Below are 18,479 nucleotides of genomic sequence, written 5' to 3'. Positions count from 1 at the left end.
ATTACCTTTTTGATGTTATGATGTGAAAATGTTGTTGATGTTGCATTTCACTCTACAGGGTGCATTAGTTCTAGATAGTTATAGAGATTATGGTTAAAATTGATATTTTACTCTCTGAGTCGAACGCTCACTCCTGTTCAAAAATTTTTACAGGCCACAGGAGGATATTTTTTGAGGTTAACCTGCTTTCTCCCTCGCAGGTCAATTATTACTATTTGTATAAACTTGTTAAATCTTAGAATTTTCGCATGTGTTAGAAATGTTTATTTGATTTGGGTCTGTAAACTAAATTATTATTTTGGGACCTGTAAACTTAATATGCTATGCATGTTTGATGGATTGGATGAGGGAGCTGAGCTCCCATTTATTATTATGTTGATGAGTATGTGGAGAGTGAGCTGAGCTCCCCAATTGACTACATATTGTGTTTACAGGTCGGGTGAGTCGAAAACTCCCCGTTGGTAAGTCCATTTTATTGCCGGACTCTGTCCGTTTGTTTTCTTGAAATTGGGCCCAAATGGGCCTTAGAGTTGGGTTAATGAACAGTTAGGCTTACTACGGGCCTCGGGGGCTTTAGGCTGGCCCAGGTCCTAGTGCCGGTCCGGCCCATAGGTTGGGTCGTGACATTGCTCCTGCCTACAAGTGTTGTAAGAACAACAATAAAATTTATATGGATTATGATACATGAATAAAAGAAGTAGCTTATTCTTAATATATTTGAGTAACATTATTTATATTACTTGAGATACTTGTTCATATATAATGCTTGTGATATTTTTTTCAATTGATTTATCAAGTTAATAATGCTTGTACTGAATCTTCAGCTTTATATAGAAGACTAAAGATATGTTTAGTTTAATTATTAGACACGATTGATTATTAATAACTAATTATAGTTATATACTCTGAATGTTTGATAAAAATATATATAGATTTGGCTACTTTATATGAAATTAGTATGGTACATTTCATATTATTTATTTTATTATTTAAATAGATATATAATTATTAATTTATTAAGCAGCATATTAAAAATATAATTATATTCAACTATATATAAAAATGAACATTATAATTATTATGTTTATAATATTTTATATTTATTATATTTTTAAATAATCTATTGATATAAAAAATTATTTTAAAGACAAATTTTATAATTAATATTTTTTTTAAATGATAAATTAATTTAAATAAAAAAATAAAAATCAAATTAGCTATTAATTAATAAAAACAATTTTAAAAATAGAGCTAATATAAACTAAAACTATTAACTATCAACTCTATTTTTAGAATTTTATCAAATATTTTGATTGACCTATTTGAGATTATTAAGTTCAATTATTGGGTATCTAAATAGTTTAATTAACATTTTTAATAAAAAATTTTAAAAAGTATACAGGCGCAACTGATAGTTGAAAATATATATATAAATTTTTAATAGTTACAGTTAAGTGTTAATTAAGCTAATTTTTTCTTTGATTTTAATTTTTTCATTTTTTTGGAATGAGTTGATACATCCTCCAAACATAATTTATACATATGCAAATTTATCTTTTAAATACTAATGATAAGAATTAAATTTAAAATAAATAATACAATATAATAAATCAATAATTATATTTAATTTTATAAAAAAATAATATGATATAATAATTTAATAACTATATATTTATTTTAATAATAAAATAAATTATATTATATATATATATATTAATCATTTTACTTATAGTAGTATCAATTAAATAAAATTTTATCAAATGTTTAAATGTTTAATAATAGCAGTTAAATTTTAACAGTCAAATGTTTATCAAATATTTGTTGTTAGAAAAAATAAAAACAAATCAAAGAGCTAAAATGTATCCTTTTTGGAATTTTATCTTGTGAGAATGAAAAGCTAATACGTGTTTAAGTAGGGGAAATCATATAAATGACTTGATTAAATAGTAGTGCGTATATATATATATATATTTATTTATTTATTTATTTTAGATATTATTACAAAAATTTAAAAATTTTTTAATTACAAAATTAAATTAATTTTAAGGATCAAATGGTAATAACGATGGTCTCCTCCAACCGGTAGGAAAAAAATTAAAAAACTCATTCAGATTCAGAGTGTTACGGTTGTAAATAAGCTCAACGCAATAGCGCCATAAGCTGAGGCTGAACATCTCGTATAAAGCACGCGAGGGTAGGGCCGGTTCGCCAATAAAATAGGAAAAGGCCAGCTCCAGTTCTACCACAGCAATTGCCAGCGAGGGACTTGGCAGAGAACGCCAATTTCTTTTCCTTCATTTCTCTCGCTCCCTTGCAAATTCCCTCAATGGCTCTCTCCGATTCTTCTCGCCAATCCCTTATCCCTAGCTTCATCTACTCCTCTGCCTCTCCCAAAACCCTTTCTCTTTCCAAACTCCTCCACTCTAATCCCACCCAACCTTCCCCTTCGCCGTCGCCATCACTCATGAGGAAGACCGGCAGCTTCGTGATCCCCGCTCCAAGCGAACCTGGGAAGATCGCGATGTACTCTCCAGCTTTCTACGCTGCTTGCACTGCCGGAGGTATTCTCAGCTGTGGACTTACTCACACGGCCGTCACTCCCCTTGACCTTGTCAAATGTAATATGCAGGTATCATTTCCTTAGATCTGTGCTCGTTTTTGCTTTGTTTTGGTGTTTTTTTATGGTCGATTAGATCTATATTTGGGTTTGATGCTCTATGCAGCTTGATTTTGATCGTTTTAGCATTTGATCTATGTTGGTTTATTTTTAGTGTTTGGTGAACCTTGTTGAGATTTAGATATCGTTTTTGCTTGATTCGATCGCGTTATTGTTGGATCGGTATTTTATTGCTTTCTTTCTGTGCCTGAATTGCATGGTGTAGTTTTCCTTTTATTTTCATTGTTGTGGTTTTGTACGTTTAGAAATCGGAGAATTACTAGATCTCTCTTCTATTTTCTTAATATATATTATAGATTTGTCAAGAGATCTGTCAGTAGTTTTTTTTTTTTTAAAGCTTTGGAAATGATTTTTATTTCTTTCAGTGTTCTACTTATCTTGTGCTATTGACAGTTTTTTATGGAGTTGTTTTCCTCTAGTAGTTTGTCTGTGCAGATTGTTCCTTTAGGTTCTACCGTGTAATTTTCAATCTCTCACCAAATTACATCCATAATCTTATGTGGGCTACTATATCACTCGGATTATCTTAGGAGGACTTTTAGATTCTTCTGTACCATTTTTTTCTTTAGTTATTTATTTGTTTTGATCATTGCACATGAGGAGGTCTGAATTTTTATTCATTTGGGTGTCGTTGAACGTTTTACTTTCTGCTTTGGATCATACTTTGTTGCAAAAACCGTTTACTTTATACGAGGCAAAACCGGTTACTGTATAGGAGGCATGTTGCCATTTTATAGTACAGTAGCAGGAATGAATTATGTTCAAGATTCCTTGTTAATATGACTTGTTGCAATTACTTTATTCTGGATTGTTTAACCTTGATTTGCTCATACATTACCTGGGTGAGAACTCAAAAATATTAATTATCTTACAGGCTGGCCAATATGTTCTATATCCATGCACTGGTTGTTAGTGAATCGATGGCAATAGTACTTTTTTGTGTCATCTATGGTTCATTATCTTATGCATTTAGAATTTGAATATTAGAATATTCAATATTTGGACTTTTGGATCAGGTTTCTTATGTAACTCTGAGAAATATTTGGTAGAACTGCCAGGATATGCTGCAATTAAAGTGAATGTTTGCTTCTTGAAATGTTATTTTAATCTCATTTTCTTTTTAGCAGTCAATCAAACTTGAATTTTGATATAAAATTATATAATGAAGGCCATAAACTAAATTAAAGATGGTATGGCTTGTCAGATTGATCCTGCAAAGTACAAAAGCATCTCATCTGGTTTTGGAGTTCTGCTCAAGGAGCAGGGAGTGAGAGGGTTCTTCAGGGGTTGGGTGCCAACCCTCCTTGGTTATAGTGCTCAGGGTGCCTGCAAATTTGGATTCTATGAGTTTTTCAAGAAATACTACTCTGACATTGCTGGGCCAGAGTATGCAGCCAAGTACAAGACCTTGATTTACCTTGCTGGTTCTGCATCTGCTGAGGTGATTGCAGATGTTGCTCTTTGCCCGTTTGAGGCAGTAAAGGTACGAGTTCAAACTCAGCCTGGTTTTGCCAGAGGCCTGGCTGATGGACTTCCCAAATTTGTAAAATCTGAAGGCGCGCTTGGGTATGATTATGAAATTCATCATTGATTTTATTTCATTTAGTCTGTAAACTTGTATCTGTAAATAACTTGTCATATTTTTTCAGGTTGTACAAAGGTCTTGTTCCTCTCTGGGGTCGTCAGATTCCATGTAAGTCATCATCTATGCCACTTTTTCTTTTCTTTCTGCATAATTATTTCAAAGAAGTTGAGGATCATCATCTTGCTATTTCTCCTCCTCAGTATATTTGATTTTTTTTTCTGTTCTGTGGTTGATGTATTAATTATTATTTAGCATTTCATTTTTAATAATTATTGATAGCTTTACTGGATTTGATGGCAATGTGTAGGCAGTGATTAGTTTGGAACTTGTCAGTTTTTTCAAAAATAAAAAATAAAGTTAATGCTTTTCTCCTGTGCAAAAGTACTCAAGGTCATTGTCCTGTTCTTTTCACACTGGAGCAGCCAAACTTGAGCTTCCTATCAATGTGAACTTGGTTTTTAGTAAACTTTGCAATAATTATGGTGTGATCTCATGTATTGATCAAGAGGAATTATTATTATTTTTGAAACAAGGAATTTTTAATAATTTGATTGTGTTACAGTGTGACTGCATTTAATTAATATCTTATGTATAAGCTTAGGCTAGGGGTGTAAATGAGCCGAACACGCTTGCATGATGCTCGAGTTTCAGTTGATAAAAGTTCGATCTAATTCATTTTCTTAATGAGTCAAGCTTAAGCCTAATTTTTAGACTTGTTTAATAAACAAGCCAAGTTCGATCTCGTTACTACTTGGCTTGTTAAGGCTTGCATGCCGGCTAACTTGTAGGCTTGTTGAATGGGTCTTGAGTCGGCTTATTGAATAAGCTCATGAATTAGTTCATTAAATTGACTTGTTTATTAGCCTGTTTGCAAGTTCTATAGCTTAGCACGTTATATTGAAATATGGATCATTTATGTTAATTATTGTATTTCATAATGTTAATAAATTATTTTTGTTTATGACTATTCTATGAAATAATATATTATTGATTATTATTTAAAATTATAATATACTTAAATTATTTGAAATATAGTTATAAAATTGAAAATATAATTAAATAGAGCTAATTTTCTTTATGGCATTATTATGATTTATTGAATCCATCGTTAAACAATGTTTAGATAATAATTAATAAAATTATAATTTTTTTAGTAATTTGACTAATTAAGCTTAATGAGTGGAACTTGAGCTTACAAGCTAAATATAAGCTGAGCTCGCAAGCTTGAGAAATGAGCTAAATGTAAGCTGAGTTCATAAGCTCGATAAACCGGTTAAATGCGAGCCAAGCACAAGCTTGAGGAAAGTATGAACGTGCCAAGCTGAAGGCTCAAATCTGAACTCTAACCAAGCTCAAGCCCAGTAAAAGTTTAATGAGCCGAGTTTGAGCTCTTCAAAGCTCAGCTCATTTACACCCTTAGGTTAGCTTACAGAAATGTTGGTTTTTACAGATAAGATTTGTGTTTAATGATTACCATTTCATTCTCAAAAGATCTTACCATTTCTTCCTGTTTCTGGTTCCCTTAAATATCCACTCAAGTCATTTTTTTGTTGCATGCTTCAGGAATCACTTTCTGGCTAACTATGCTGGGAAAATATATGCTAGTTTGATATTCATCTTTTTGAACCCTGTGTGTGTGTGTTTTCTTTTTCTTTTTCTTTTTTCGGTTTTGGGGGAGGGGGTGGGTGGGTTGGGTTGTTTGGAAAGAGTCATGTTGAACAATTCAACACCAGTGGCAGTTTGTGCTGCCTCAACTCTCACTTTGGTGCAAGTGATGGTTGGGTATGGTGTTGATGTGCTGGAATAAGATGAGTTTTTTTTCTTCTCTCTCTCTCTCTCTCTCTCTCTCTCTCCCCCTGTGTGAGCCTGCAACTACAAGTTGCTGTTTGTACTGTGTTTTGTTTTTCTTTGCAAGTCAGCGGTACCACTAGTGGTTGCTGGTAATTATGAGGTCAAACACTTTGTTGCAGATACAATGATGAAGTTTGCATCTTTTGAGACCATTGTTGAGCTGATCTACAAGCATGCCATCCCCACACCGAAGGACCAGTGTAGCAAATCCCTACAGCTTGGCATTAGTTTTGCTGGTGGATATATCGCTGGTGTTTTCTGTGCCATTGTATCTCATCCTGCTGATAATCTTGTCTCTTTCCTTAACAACGCCAAAGGTGCAACTGTTGGTGATGTGAGTATCCTTTTTTTTCATTTCTTCAATTGTGATTCTGTGGAAACTTACTAGTTTGTCCCCTTGCTTACTTTACTATTGTGTTTTTCTTTCTTTGTTCTTTTACAGGCTGTAAAGAAGCTAGGTTTATGGGGTCTGTTTACCCGAGGGCTGCCTCTCCGTATTGTCATGATTGGGACTCTTACTGGAGCCCAGTGGGGCATCTATGATGCATTCAAAGTTTTTGTGGGACTGTAAGTACTATTGATGATTGTTGTGCCCTTTTTCAAATACTTGATTTTGTATTTCATGTTTATGGGGCTTTGATGTTATTTGCAGGCCAACCACTGGTGGTGCTGCTCCTGCTGCTGTCCCCGCTGCTGCTGCAACTGAGCTTGCAAAGGTGTAATTTTGGAAATCAGCAGATTTATCGTGTTGTGTTGTGGAAGCTGAGAAAACAATAGGGATAATAAACGCAGGATTGATGACTCTTAAGCCAGTGGAGATTATTCTTTTACATTCAGAAGTTATTTTCACTAATTTTTCTCTCTGGAGGGATGGTTTTGGCTTCATCCTTCTATAATGAATACGTTCACTAATTAGATCATATATGAAATTTCTTTTTGATGTTAGGATCACAATATCCCCTGTCAAGACAACCAAAAATAATGGGCAGATGGGGGGATTTAATTTATCCTGTCCATTTCCCTTGGGATGATTTTGGTATATGAGAATATATTTGTTTTCTATGTGAATTCATTAATCTTCAGCCTTTGTAGAGGGTTTTATTTCTTCATTTTTAGCACATATTATATACTGAACTTCGTTTTTACTGCCCTATGGAAATGGAAAGTTTGAAATATTTATGGAGTCCCATTGGTAGCTCTTATGGTAACAACAATCGCGATTCCAGCTGTGTCAGCATGGAGGAATCAGGAATGGTGTTTTGATTATTTCAAGTGCAATAGTTCTTTTGATTGAATCATTGCCTTCATTCGGTCTGAAACAAAATACTGGTCATTTTAACCATTGGTATTCTATTGACTAAGAATGGTAAAGCTCGTTAATGTGATTTCTTTCATAGCATCAGAATCTGTTCTCCTCAATAAGTAAGGAATGCATCCTCCATTCCAGTGACGCTAAATGTCTACTAGTTAGGTTGGAGATGCAGGCTTCATCATCTCTTTCTCATGTCCAAGCTTTTGGATGCCATATGGTCGAGATCCAAGTTTTGCTTCTGCAAGCTCTTCCAACGCTTGCCAATTTGTTCAAGCAGGGATTGTGGGTACAAGTGTGTGGGGATTAGGCTTATAACTTCATACTCGTCGGTCGTAGATGAGTTCAAGAATTAATTTCAATTCGACTTGGTTAATAATCAGTGTAGTTTTTACATTTACATGAGTACGTTTCTAGTTCCTAATTTATGAATATAATATATTCTGAGTATTTCTAATAATATTAAGTATTATTTTTATTTTAACATTTTTAATTTTTAAAATTTTTATCTCCCATGAGCATAATGTTGAAGAAACTTTCTAGTTATGGATGAGTATACTTGAATTTTTTCATGATGTCCAAATAAGTTTATTTTAAATTTTTTGGCCCAAACTAATAGTAATCCTTTCATTTATGGCCAAATAAAATATTATTTTTTATACGTATTAATTATTAAAAATTGAAAAAAAAAAATCAAAAGATCAAGTATATCAACCAAGAAACGACGCAACCATTCAAATTCAAAACACACCAACTCAAAACACAGCCCGACAATTTCTGCATCATTCATCACCTAAAATTAAATTGGATCTCTACAAACTCCAAATACAACTCTTGAAACAATCAAACCAAATGGCGAAAGCTCGTCCTAAAGGCTACCCTCCGAGTTCAAAAACAAACCAAAACTTACCATAGTGATCACCAAGAAAGCCTAAATTCTGTTCGCAACCATGTCTTGAAAATCAGCTCTGGCATTGACATCTAAGGCTGTGTAGTTTTAGTTACAACTGAAAACTCAAATCCAACTGAGTCAATTCAATTTTTCAATTTGTTTTTTTGATTCTATCGGTTCTGTTATTAATATTAAAGAAAATAAGTTTTTAGTTCACTTGAATTAAAAAAAAAAAAAAAAAAGAAAGACCAAACACATGTGCAGTTATACACCATGCCTTAAGGTGTTGCCTTCTGCTCAACTCCGCCGAAGGGTCAGTCCGTCATATCCAAACAAAAACCTCAACCCTAAAATTAACCAAACTTTAGAAATCCAAACATTTCCTTATGGACGGAGACAACCATTCTCTGTTCAGTCCTGGAGGAGGGCAAAAATTTTCATCAAGTTTAGGAAGTAGAAGAAACATAAGAAACTCCTGAATTATGATTGTATGAGTTTAATTAGAGCAAAATAATTAAGTTTTGGAGCTAAGAAGACTAGCTTAAATGGGTCAACATATCAGGTAAAAATGTATGAGCTGATTAAAGTAGCAAAATTGGGCCTAATTAGAGTGAAGAAGGTCAAACTCAAGTGAGAAATGAGTGTTTAACTAAAGTGTTTAAAGTTGTTAAAACTCGCAAGGAGTTGAAAAGTCAACTCCAATTAGATAAGGAACAAAAGTGACATACAAAAGAGGATCCTTAAGTTGCATGGAGTTTGAAAAGTCAAGGAGAATATCTTAAAAGTAATCCTAAAGTGGAAAGAATTTGGAAGGCTATTGTAATTAAGAAGCTTAACTTTCCAAAGATTTTTCCTTATATTTTGATTAATTAAATTCTAGATTTGTAATAGCTTAATTTCTTATTTAATTTTAGCTGTTTTCCTACTTGGTTAAGGTTTATTTCTTCCTATTTTGTAAGACTTTAGGCCTATAAATAGGCCACCACTACATGTAATTTGTTTCTTAACAACTTATTGAGAGTTTTAGAATTATTATCAAAATTATTGATTATCATTCTGTAGCGAAATATCTTAACTTATCTTCTTTGGGTGTAGTGTCTATCTTGGACTTTGGAGCATTCTTGTGAAGTCTAGGACTTATCAAGATAAACCAATTTTTTGGTTTTTTTTGTTGCATGGCAACACTCATCAAAGGGATTTGCAAGTTTATCATTCTTGTTTCTACCTTTCTCTATTGTCTTGATTGCATTATTTAACACATAAAAACCATAAAAAGGTCACACTATTTCATCTTTTTTTGCGTGTACTAGTTCGTTTCTTTTTTATGTTCAATTGTTTCATTCTAGTTTAGTTTGTTCTCGCTTAGCCAAGTTGTGTTCTAGCTCTGTTCGTGTTTATTTCATTGTTCTTTGTTTTCCTTTTTATTTCATTATCATTAAAATCTAAAAAGAATGGCTCGTTTAGTTTTCTTTTTGTCTTGACCCATTTTTTCATTGTATTTTTGCTACCATAATGGTCTTTCATCTTTTATGTTCCTTTTGGCACGTCCCCTTACAAAGATTTGAGGAGTAGAAATACAATTTTTTTTCATCTATCTTTTCCATAGAGAGATGATGTTATAGACAAGTGAAATTGCATTGATTTCCAAATAGATCAGACCAAAGGTTTTCTGCCATCTGTAAACTGTGGCATCATGCAAGCTAATCTTGATAATTCATGATTGTTTGAAAATCAGCTCGTCCATTAGCTAGGTAGAGGCAAAGATCTTCAAGAACCTTAATTGATGCAATTACTTGAAAATCTTATTATTCATCTGGTAAGCTAAGACAATGATCTTTAAGAAATTGTAGAGATAAATCTTCTTTCAAGTGAGAAATTCCACCAAGAGACAGAAACAAAAGCCGCATAAAGCCTTAATCTTAACCAAAGGAGGAGAGAAATAATCTAATTCATGAAAAATCTATTGATATGAAAGAATCATCTTTATTAACTAAGAAAATAACTGAAAAACTGAGAGAAAGAAGGACAAAGGGCCACTGCAGAAAGGCCAACAGCAGCCCTTGACAAGTAGTAGGGATGAGAGTGGGTGGGATAGGTACAGGGAAAGTTTGTATTATATATACTTATACATTTCAAATAATATCTCTTATTCCACTATATTTTGTTAACAATTTTAATTATAAATGCATTAAATCACCTTATAGTCTTTAATTATAAGTGTATTTACTATAGCTTTATTTGGCATTGAGTTTCAGAGCTTAAAACTGCTTTTCTGAATAAAAGTATCATTTTAGATGCTATTGAGAAAAACAGTTTGAAAAAATCTATTTTGTTATTTTAGTGTTCTTATGACTAAAACGGATCAAATTTAATTTTTAATTATTTTTTAACACTATCTAACTAGTATATTTAAAAAAGTGATTTTCTCAGCAACAGTTTCAACAGCAATGCTAAACAGACCCTATATTATATAATGTACTTTCTAACAATTAATTATTTATGTATTAGTTAAAAATCATATAATTAAAATACAACTAAAATGTATATTATATAATATTAAAATATAACTAAAATGTATATTATATAATATATTATATATTATTAATTAATTTTAAAGTTCTAATGGTAATCTAAGTACGACTCTCCATGATAACTTGTATATAAAATTGTTTTAAAAAATAAAATTAAATTATTAAAAAATTAAATTGAATCAAAATTAAAATATCAAGGAATCAAATCAAATCAAAATTATAAATTTAGTTTGATTTTAGTTTTAAAGTAGACTTGAAATTGGAATCCTACTTATGTTAAAATGTATCTCCCAACCCAAGCTAGTGGAAGAGACTTCCAAGGCCCATGCTTCCCCTTGGCCATCCTTCATGAGTCGGCCTCCCCTGCCTCTGAAAGTCCATCTGAAAGTCCATCCGGTGGCGATCTTGGCAACGGCAAAAGTTGTTTATTAATAAATGGTCCTAACACCTTCTCAACAGTTAATTGGGTCGGACCAGATCGAACCTATGACAAAACCTAGGGGCCCGTCAAGCAGAAGAAATCCATTAGAAATTTACTTTAATAAAAAGGAAAAGTATATTTTAGTATCATGGGTTTTATGCGCTTTATTAATAGGAATTTGAGATTTTTTTTGACGCACTTTAAATGTCTGTATTATTATATTATTAGTATTTACGGATAAAATTGCTAAACGATATCAATATATATTGACATTCTCCTTGTACTTTTAAACTAGTATAGCAAGTATGTCTCACATATATCAAAATAAGCTGACATTTACCTCTTATTGTAAAAATCAATAGACAGGAAGAATGAGAGAAAACAAAATAGGCTAACATTAATCCCTTATTGTGGAAACAGACAGGCTGGTATATATAGCTAAATATGTAAGACCTACTTGTCATACTAGCTTAAAAGCACAAAAAGACTTGTCATTTCAACATATGTTGACACATTTAGCAATTTTATCCTTAAGTGCTATCAGTGTAATAACACAAGTACTTAAAAGTGCCAAAAAATAAATCTCATATTCTTATTAATAAAATGTGCAAATCAGAGGATATTAAAATGTATTTTTCCCTAAAAGAATAAAATCATTAAAAAAAATAGTAGTAATCAACTGAGACTAGGTAGATTGATTGTATGATAATTGCTGTCCATGGTGAATGATTAATGATTCAAAAGATTCACAAAGTAAAATTAGTGTGAGCCAACAACCAAGCCTTGGATTCGTGGCAATCCACATTAAATATTTCATAAACGAAGGGGAAATGGCAAAGAGAATGCAACAAATCCTGCAAATCATCAAAATACAATAAATTAAGTACATCAATCAAAGTACCACAAACTTGTTTTGCCAGAGATGGAACCTCAAAATTAAGTGTTAGAATACATAATACATATTGATAATAACTAGATCTTCCCCGCAAAATATTTCCATTGCTCATAAACCAAGCACTTAAATTCACATGCTCCAATTGTAAATAAACCAAAGAATTAATCTATCAAATGCTAATATACAGTATCATCATTCCTGTCCATTTATTGATCTCTAAAGGACTCCTTGGACTTAGAATTTGGCACATATATGGGAGTAGGACTGTTGATTGTTCAAGCAAGGTTAATTGTGAACGACACATAAGGATGACCATCGGCATCGCCTCCCAAAGCTGCCATCCCTCCCCCAACTTCATCTTCAGATTTCCAGTATGCGCTGCATTAGCATAGAAGAAAGATGAGGAAATATGTCAGATGCAAAAAATCAAATTCATCATTAACACAAAAGAAAAGACATATGGACTTATGGAACCAGAAAAACCACATCAAGGAAAAATGCAAGCTCTATCAAATGACAAATATTAGGAAACAAGGAGAAAGACAAACATTTGAAGATTGCTATTTCCACAGTTAATACAGCCAGAGAATAACAATTTTTTTTTTTCTATCTCAGGACATATTCCTGGCCATTTTGAGCTGTGGATTTAGCGTCACCTTATCAATTTTGAAAACCAGATTGTTCTTGAATTTGAAGATTTTGTTTACTTAATCTCCTCAGAGATGCAGAATCTTAATATGGGAATCTCTTGTAAGAAAGAGCAAGTAGAATTTCAGAAAAGATATAAATCAGACTTTTGAACACCTCCCTCAATATACGATGAAGAGTGCTCACAGTGAAGTCCTCCAAACCTTTATTCACCACGTGGAATAGTATAATTTGATTCCAAACAAGATCACAAATGTTTGCCTCGAATAAGATTTTGAAAAGCCGGGCAAATATTCTGAAACTCCTTTGTCCATAAAATAAGTGCATTGAGTACCAGGAACAATCAGTCAAACCTCAAGCAGTGGTTTTTTGCAATTATTTGAAAGTTCTTCCGATACATGTGATATAAAACATTTTAAGAGTATATAAAAACTTGCCTGTTTGCACCGTCACACAATCCTTCAAGGATAGAACGCACTTTCTTCTCACCTTTCACAGAAGGAGCTAAAACACAAGCCTGAAATTATGCCAGTAACCAATGCTTGGTAAAGAACAAATGCTGAATAGGAAAATCATGGAAAATTATAATATAGAGAGCATTTACCAAGAAAGAGGGTGGCAATCCATATCTTAGAATGCTCTCCGAAAAAACACGTACTGCACAAAAGTGCATCCAGGAGCTGAAAACCTGCATGAGATAAACTTGATCTGTTTAAATGAGAAATGCAATGACAGCAATAAATTAACAATTGTAGATACGGAAAATTAACAGAAATAACAAGAATGCTAAGATGAGTCATAAAAGCAGCGACGAAGATATGAGTAACTCTAGATACCACCATATAGGTCTCATGGCTTATTTTCCTTTTTAGTTGGATAAATTGATCTGGCTCTTTAAAGCCATTGGTCCCAGTCACATGAAAATACACAAAAGTGCCAGCAGAGGAAAATGTCAAATTCTGAAGTCCAAAGAGGCAGCCAAGACTTGATGTTACCAGCACATAAACAGAATAATCTCATTCTTGAAGATCTGTGGGTACTGAGTACAAGCAGGTTGGGGAGGTGAACATCTACTGACAATACAAAAAACAATTAAAAGATCAGGAGACTGATCAAACATGATACTATGGTACTTTTTCTGCTAGGCTGAGGGTGTAGAATGGATATGACCCATAGTTCCAATGGATCATCTATGATACTCAGTAAACTCTAAACTCTGGTACCTTGGTTAATACCATGTATTGCCATTTTATTTCCTTCAAACATCAACGTAATCAACCCCAATTCAATTTACAATTCCTCAACATGTTTCCCCATAAGTATAAATCTTAAAATCCTTAGATTCATAAAGCCTTAATCTTACTCTATTAAAAGAAAAAGAAAATGAAAAAGGAAAGCAAAGGAAATTACCTCTCCATAACTAGTATAGCTCCATTGCAAAAGCGAACTTCTAAAGCTTTCTTGGTCTTGCATTAATCTTTCCAACTCTTGCTTCCTACTCTCTTGTGCTTCTGGACTATATTCAAAATCACGAATCTGAATCATGTACAAACAGACACAATCATAAATTAGACGTTTCCCAGCAACCCAATTATTTAGCATAAAGCATTTACTCATGCTGACTTTTCAAATGAAGATGCCAGATAGTAGCATAGTGCATATGGTATCAAACATGAGATGGCACTATTCTTTTAAGCATTTAAGTAACAGCTAAAGGAAAAGAGCAAAGCTAAATATACTCACTTGGAACCCTTTTTCACGTGCACTTGTTCTAAAGTTGTCTGCAACACGGCGAAATAGAGTCACCGTGTAAAGAGTATATTCATTATCCTCATGTAACTTCTTGGAGGACCTGGGAACCTGTAAGAGCCAAGCCAGACAAGTCAAGCTGAAGTAGAGAAGCTTTAATAGTAAAATAAAATGAAGAAATTTGAAGAAACAGTTAAGCTAAAAGTTATACATTTAAGTAAACCTAATTGTATTGATCTCCAACATACTGACATTACCGTTATAAGTTGTGAATTGTGATACATGGCCTCAGGTAAAGGTATGTTCCCAGGTGTTGGGTTTTTCTATTTTCTAAATTTCACCAGACTTCCTACTAATTTGAAGTCAAACAATAAAAGTTTCATACCCATGTCCAAGTATCTTCATACAATAGTGGTACATTAGCGTAAAATGAAGAATTGAAGTAACTATAATACTATGGATAACAACCCTCATTGCAGCAATTAATGGACTACAAATTTACAAGCCAAAGGAAACAAATCTTACCACATAGCTAGTCAATGTTTCATAGCTTGCCAACCAGTCCTTCTGTGAATACTTGGGGACAATTGCAAGCAGTGTCACAAGATGTTCAGAGGTAATAATATCCTCTGGTTTCACCAAATTGGAAAGATCACGAACAGCTAAGCTGAAATACACCAACACCAGTCATACAAAGAATAAGAATAAAGTACTCATATGTTACATGAATCCATGATTATCAAATGGATACTCATACCTTCCACTTTGCTTTCGATTAATGGCATTGAGTTGACTGCGCACATTGTTATACTCAGCAACACGAACCTAACAGAAAACACAAAGCTTAAAGGCCCAAACTTCCAATCCCATACATGAGTCATAACATAGACCACATTTACACCTTGTACAGCTGTCACCAGATTATTCTTGGCGAAATAATCAATAAAATACTTGTGCCTTTCACCAGTGACTGCAGAGGAGAATGCAAAACTAAGGCTCATAGCCACTCACAATCATGTACAAATAATAATTACATCTAACAACATCATAGCATATTAGTAGGAAATTGCCACGCCAGAAAATGCATATGCAGATGAGCTCAACAATCTCAGTATTTGTTTCAATTAGGCTGAAAATGAAGAAAAAAAAATCACATAATGGTTGCTAACAATGACTCATAATTCATAAATGTCAAAAGTTTTCTAAAAGTTCATGAAACCATGCTGTTGCTTCAGTAAATAAAGGGAAAAGAAACCAAACAAAACAAGTCTAGCAATTTTTCTCTCCCTAGATGCCACATTAAAAATAAATCAACCAGCAAAACCCGTGTCTCTTTCTACATAGAATTTTCTCATTGCATGATACTTTGGAACTTGCATTTAAAAGTAAATATTATCTAAAATAATCATCACCTTGAGATCATCTTCAATCTTCGCCACTTGGGTATGAATGCTGTCCACAATCTCCCTTAGAGGCGACATAGTTGGATACTTAGCTTCATCCCAAACAAACCTATCATAACAATAGACAAAATCATTGATTTTTTTGTCTTTTTACAAAAAGGAAACAAACTCAAGATCGTATTCACATCGATACTTCATCGAATCATAGTATATTACCTGGTGAGATACGAATCCACAGGCACACCATCAACAGTCAAAGCACTGCTCTCCACACCAGACACCCTCTCCAATTCCTCGATCTGTCTCCTGATCTTGTGAGACACTCCTTCTATAAAGCTATTTGACTGCATATTCAATTGAATCAAACAAAACTAATGAAACCAAATAATTGCAAAATCGCACAATATGATCTGACATTCCGAAATTCCATTGGGAAAACAAACAAAATAGCATGAAATTTGCAAAATTTTGATCATACGAATTAAAGATTATAATCGAATAAAATCAGCATTTGACTACCTTCAAAAGATCATCGCTGAGAGAGAGCAGAGAATCCAGGGTTCCAACACGGAGATTAGGAATATTGAACTGAAAGGGAAAAAAAACCAAAAACAAAAAAAAAAAAATCAAGAGAGAGATAATTGAAATTGAGAAATAAAAAATCAGATCAAGTAAAGTGGAGAAGGAAAAGATAAGAGATGAGAGTGTAGTAAAAGCAACCCTGTAGAGAGGAGTATCAAAGGAATGCTTGGAGATTTGGTCTTGCAGACGATTCCATAGAGTGGAAGCAGAGTTTTGAACCGGCAGAGACACCACCCAGTATCTTGTCGCCATTTTTCTTCTTCTTCTGAGCTTCTTTTTGATTTTGGAGCTTACACAGAGGGGCTTGTACTTGCAGTTATGGAGGAAATGAAAATTTCACCTTCCTGTGTTTTTATATTATTTTTCTAACTGTGGTTTTTATTAAATTTTAAAAAATTATAATTATTAAATATTTTTTTAAAAAAATTAATAAATATAATTATTTTTTCCAATTTATAATTAACTTATTATTTTTAGTTATTATAATATAATTATTATTTATTTTTTATTAAACGAGGATACTATATAATACTATTCTAAATTAAAATTAAAGATGTGTAAATTTTACCTAAATTTTGATTCAGCATTGATTTTAAATGATTCAGTTATGTATAAAGAATTATATATATATATATATATATATATATATATATATATATATATATATATAAATAAAGAAAATACTCTATTAGATGGTGGTGGATTTTGACATATCTTAAAAAAAAAAATGCATTTTTTGTTAGCCCCATATTTTAAAGGAGCATAAATTTTAATAATACAAAACTCTTGGGTACATCTAATTATTTTATTAAGCAAATTTCAGGTATTCAAGAAAGTAAGCAAGGAAAATTAACTAATTAAGGTCTCCAAACCTCAAGGAAGCTAAAGGGATACATCAAGGAATGATGGATTCCAAAGAAAATTAATCAAAAGTCACGGAGGTAGTCCAAGCTAGGTTAAAAGCCTTAGCACCTTAGGTTTAGGTTCTTTGTAAAAAGAATGAGAGAATTATATGCCAATTTTAATTTATTTTTTCAAATGATGATGTAATAACCTGAATTTCTTTTAAAATATAAATTTCGTATTTTCTACATTATTCAAATATTATTTTAATGCTATCTAGCTAAATTATAATTTTTGTAATATATTCATTTATGCATAAATTTTAATGTTATTCTTAAACATATTTTGCAAAATCATTTTAAGGATTCAATTTTAAATAAAATATATATAAATTTGTTTTAAAGTATTAATATTATCATGCTTTTTAATTATACTTATATTTTCATTTATACTTAGTTAAATGAAATAACATAAATATTTGGTTACAGTATTTAAATTATTAATTAGTGCATTTTAAGGGAATTTAATCAAAAGTTATTTAATTGTTTGTTTTAATGGATTTGGTGAAATAATAATAATAATAAGTTAAAATGAATTTGGACTAATTTGAAAAAGTTTTGGGTTTACATGAAAGGTCCTTAAAAGTTTAGGATTTAAAATAAAATTTTACATAGATTTATGCATGTGTAGAATGAACCTAGACACCACTATGTCTAGGTTCATCCCTGCCAACAACTCTCTTTTTTTTTTCTTCTTCTTTTTCCTTCACCCGAACTCCAAGTTGCTCATTTCCGGCTAATACCGATTTAGAATAAAAATTCAAAAATATTCGTGGGTGATTATAAAATCATAATTCTTTTTGAAATAGTCTTATAACTCTATTAAGGACAGCGAGGTAAAATTTTAGAATTTTTAGAACTTATTTGAGTAGATTTTTACAAAATGTCAATTATAGGGATTAAAACATAATTTTTCAAGTTTATGACTATTATTTGATTTGGAGGGCCCAGGATGGGCCATATGATGTTGATGAGATATGATCGTGGAAATTGAGAATTTAGAAGTATTATTTGAATATTTTTGCAGGCTAGGT

General features: G+C 32.2%; 2 protein-coding genes across 2 annotated transcripts; one reads left to right on the top strand and one right to left on the bottom strand.

The window, feature by feature from the left end:
- The first annotated feature begins 2,169 nt into the window (after nt 1-2,169).
- Nucleotides 2,170-7,181, top strand: LOC110650761 (mitochondrial phosphate carrier protein 3, mitochondrial-like). Its single transcript, XM_058141312.1, has 6 exons — nt 2,170-2,629; nt 3,882-4,243; nt 4,327-4,370; nt 6,233-6,447; nt 6,556-6,680; nt 6,766-7,181. Exons 1-6 carry the CDS (start codon nt 2,327-2,329, stop codon nt 6,833-6,835), a joined length of 1,119 nt encoding a protein of 372 aa, XP_057997295.1. The 5' UTR covers nt 2,170-2,326; the 3' UTR covers nt 6,836-7,181.
- Nucleotides 7,182-12,127: 4,946 nt separating this feature from the next.
- Nucleotides 12,128-16,888, bottom strand: LOC110650763 (V-type proton ATPase subunit C). Its single transcript, XM_021805886.2, has 11 exons — nt 16,682-16,888; nt 16,481-16,549; nt 16,178-16,305; nt 15,971-16,070; nt 15,316-15,383; nt 15,084-15,225; nt 14,553-14,669; nt 14,220-14,345; nt 13,414-13,497; nt 13,247-13,326; nt 12,128-12,539 (listed from the first exon to the last, which is right to left on the bottom strand). Exons 1-11 carry the CDS (start codon nt 16,793-16,795, stop codon nt 12,437-12,439), a joined length of 1,131 nt encoding a protein of 376 aa, XP_021661578.2. The 5' UTR covers nt 16,796-16,888; the 3' UTR covers nt 12,128-12,436.
- Between the last annotated feature and the right edge of the window lie 1,591 nt (nt 16,889-18,479).

This window comes from Hevea brasiliensis, unplaced genomic scaffold (genome assembly GCF_030052815.1).
Source record: "Hevea brasiliensis isolate MT/VB/25A 57/8 unplaced genomic scaffold, ASM3005281v1 Scaf1, whole genome shotgun sequence".
NCBI lineage: Eukaryota > Viridiplantae > Streptophyta > Magnoliopsida > Malpighiales > Euphorbiaceae > Hevea > Hevea brasiliensis.
Note: the sequence above shows the minus strand (reverse complement) of the source record. Positions and strands in the feature narration are given on the sequence as shown.

Excerpts from the sequence above, each read along its gene's own strand:
- LOC110650761 (XM_058141312.1), top strand. The coding sequence starts at position 2,327 with ATGGCTCTCTCCGATTCTTCTCGCCAATCCCTTATCCCTAGCTTCATC. Across the intron at positions 2,630-3,881 it reads TTGTCAAATGTAATATGCAG|ATTGATCCTGCAAAGTACAA; the intron begins GTATCATTTCCT and ends ATGGCTTGTCAG. Across the intron at positions 6,448-6,555 it reads AAGGTGCAACTGTTGGTGAT|GCTGTAAAGAAGCTAGGTTT; the intron begins GTGAGTATCCTT and ends GTTCTTTTACAG.
- LOC110650763 (XM_021805886.2), bottom strand. The coding sequence starts at position 16,795 with ATGGCGACAAGATACTGGGTGGTGTCTCTGCCGGTTCAAAACTCTGCT. Across the intron at positions 16,071-16,177 it reads GTGGATTCGTATCTCACCAG|GTTTGTTTGGGATGAAGCTA; the intron begins GTAATATACTAT and ends TTGTTATGATAG. Across the intron at positions 14,346-14,552 it reads CACGTGAAAAAGGGTTCCAA|ATTCGTGATTTTGAATATAG; the intron begins GTGAGTATATTT and ends TACATGATTCAG.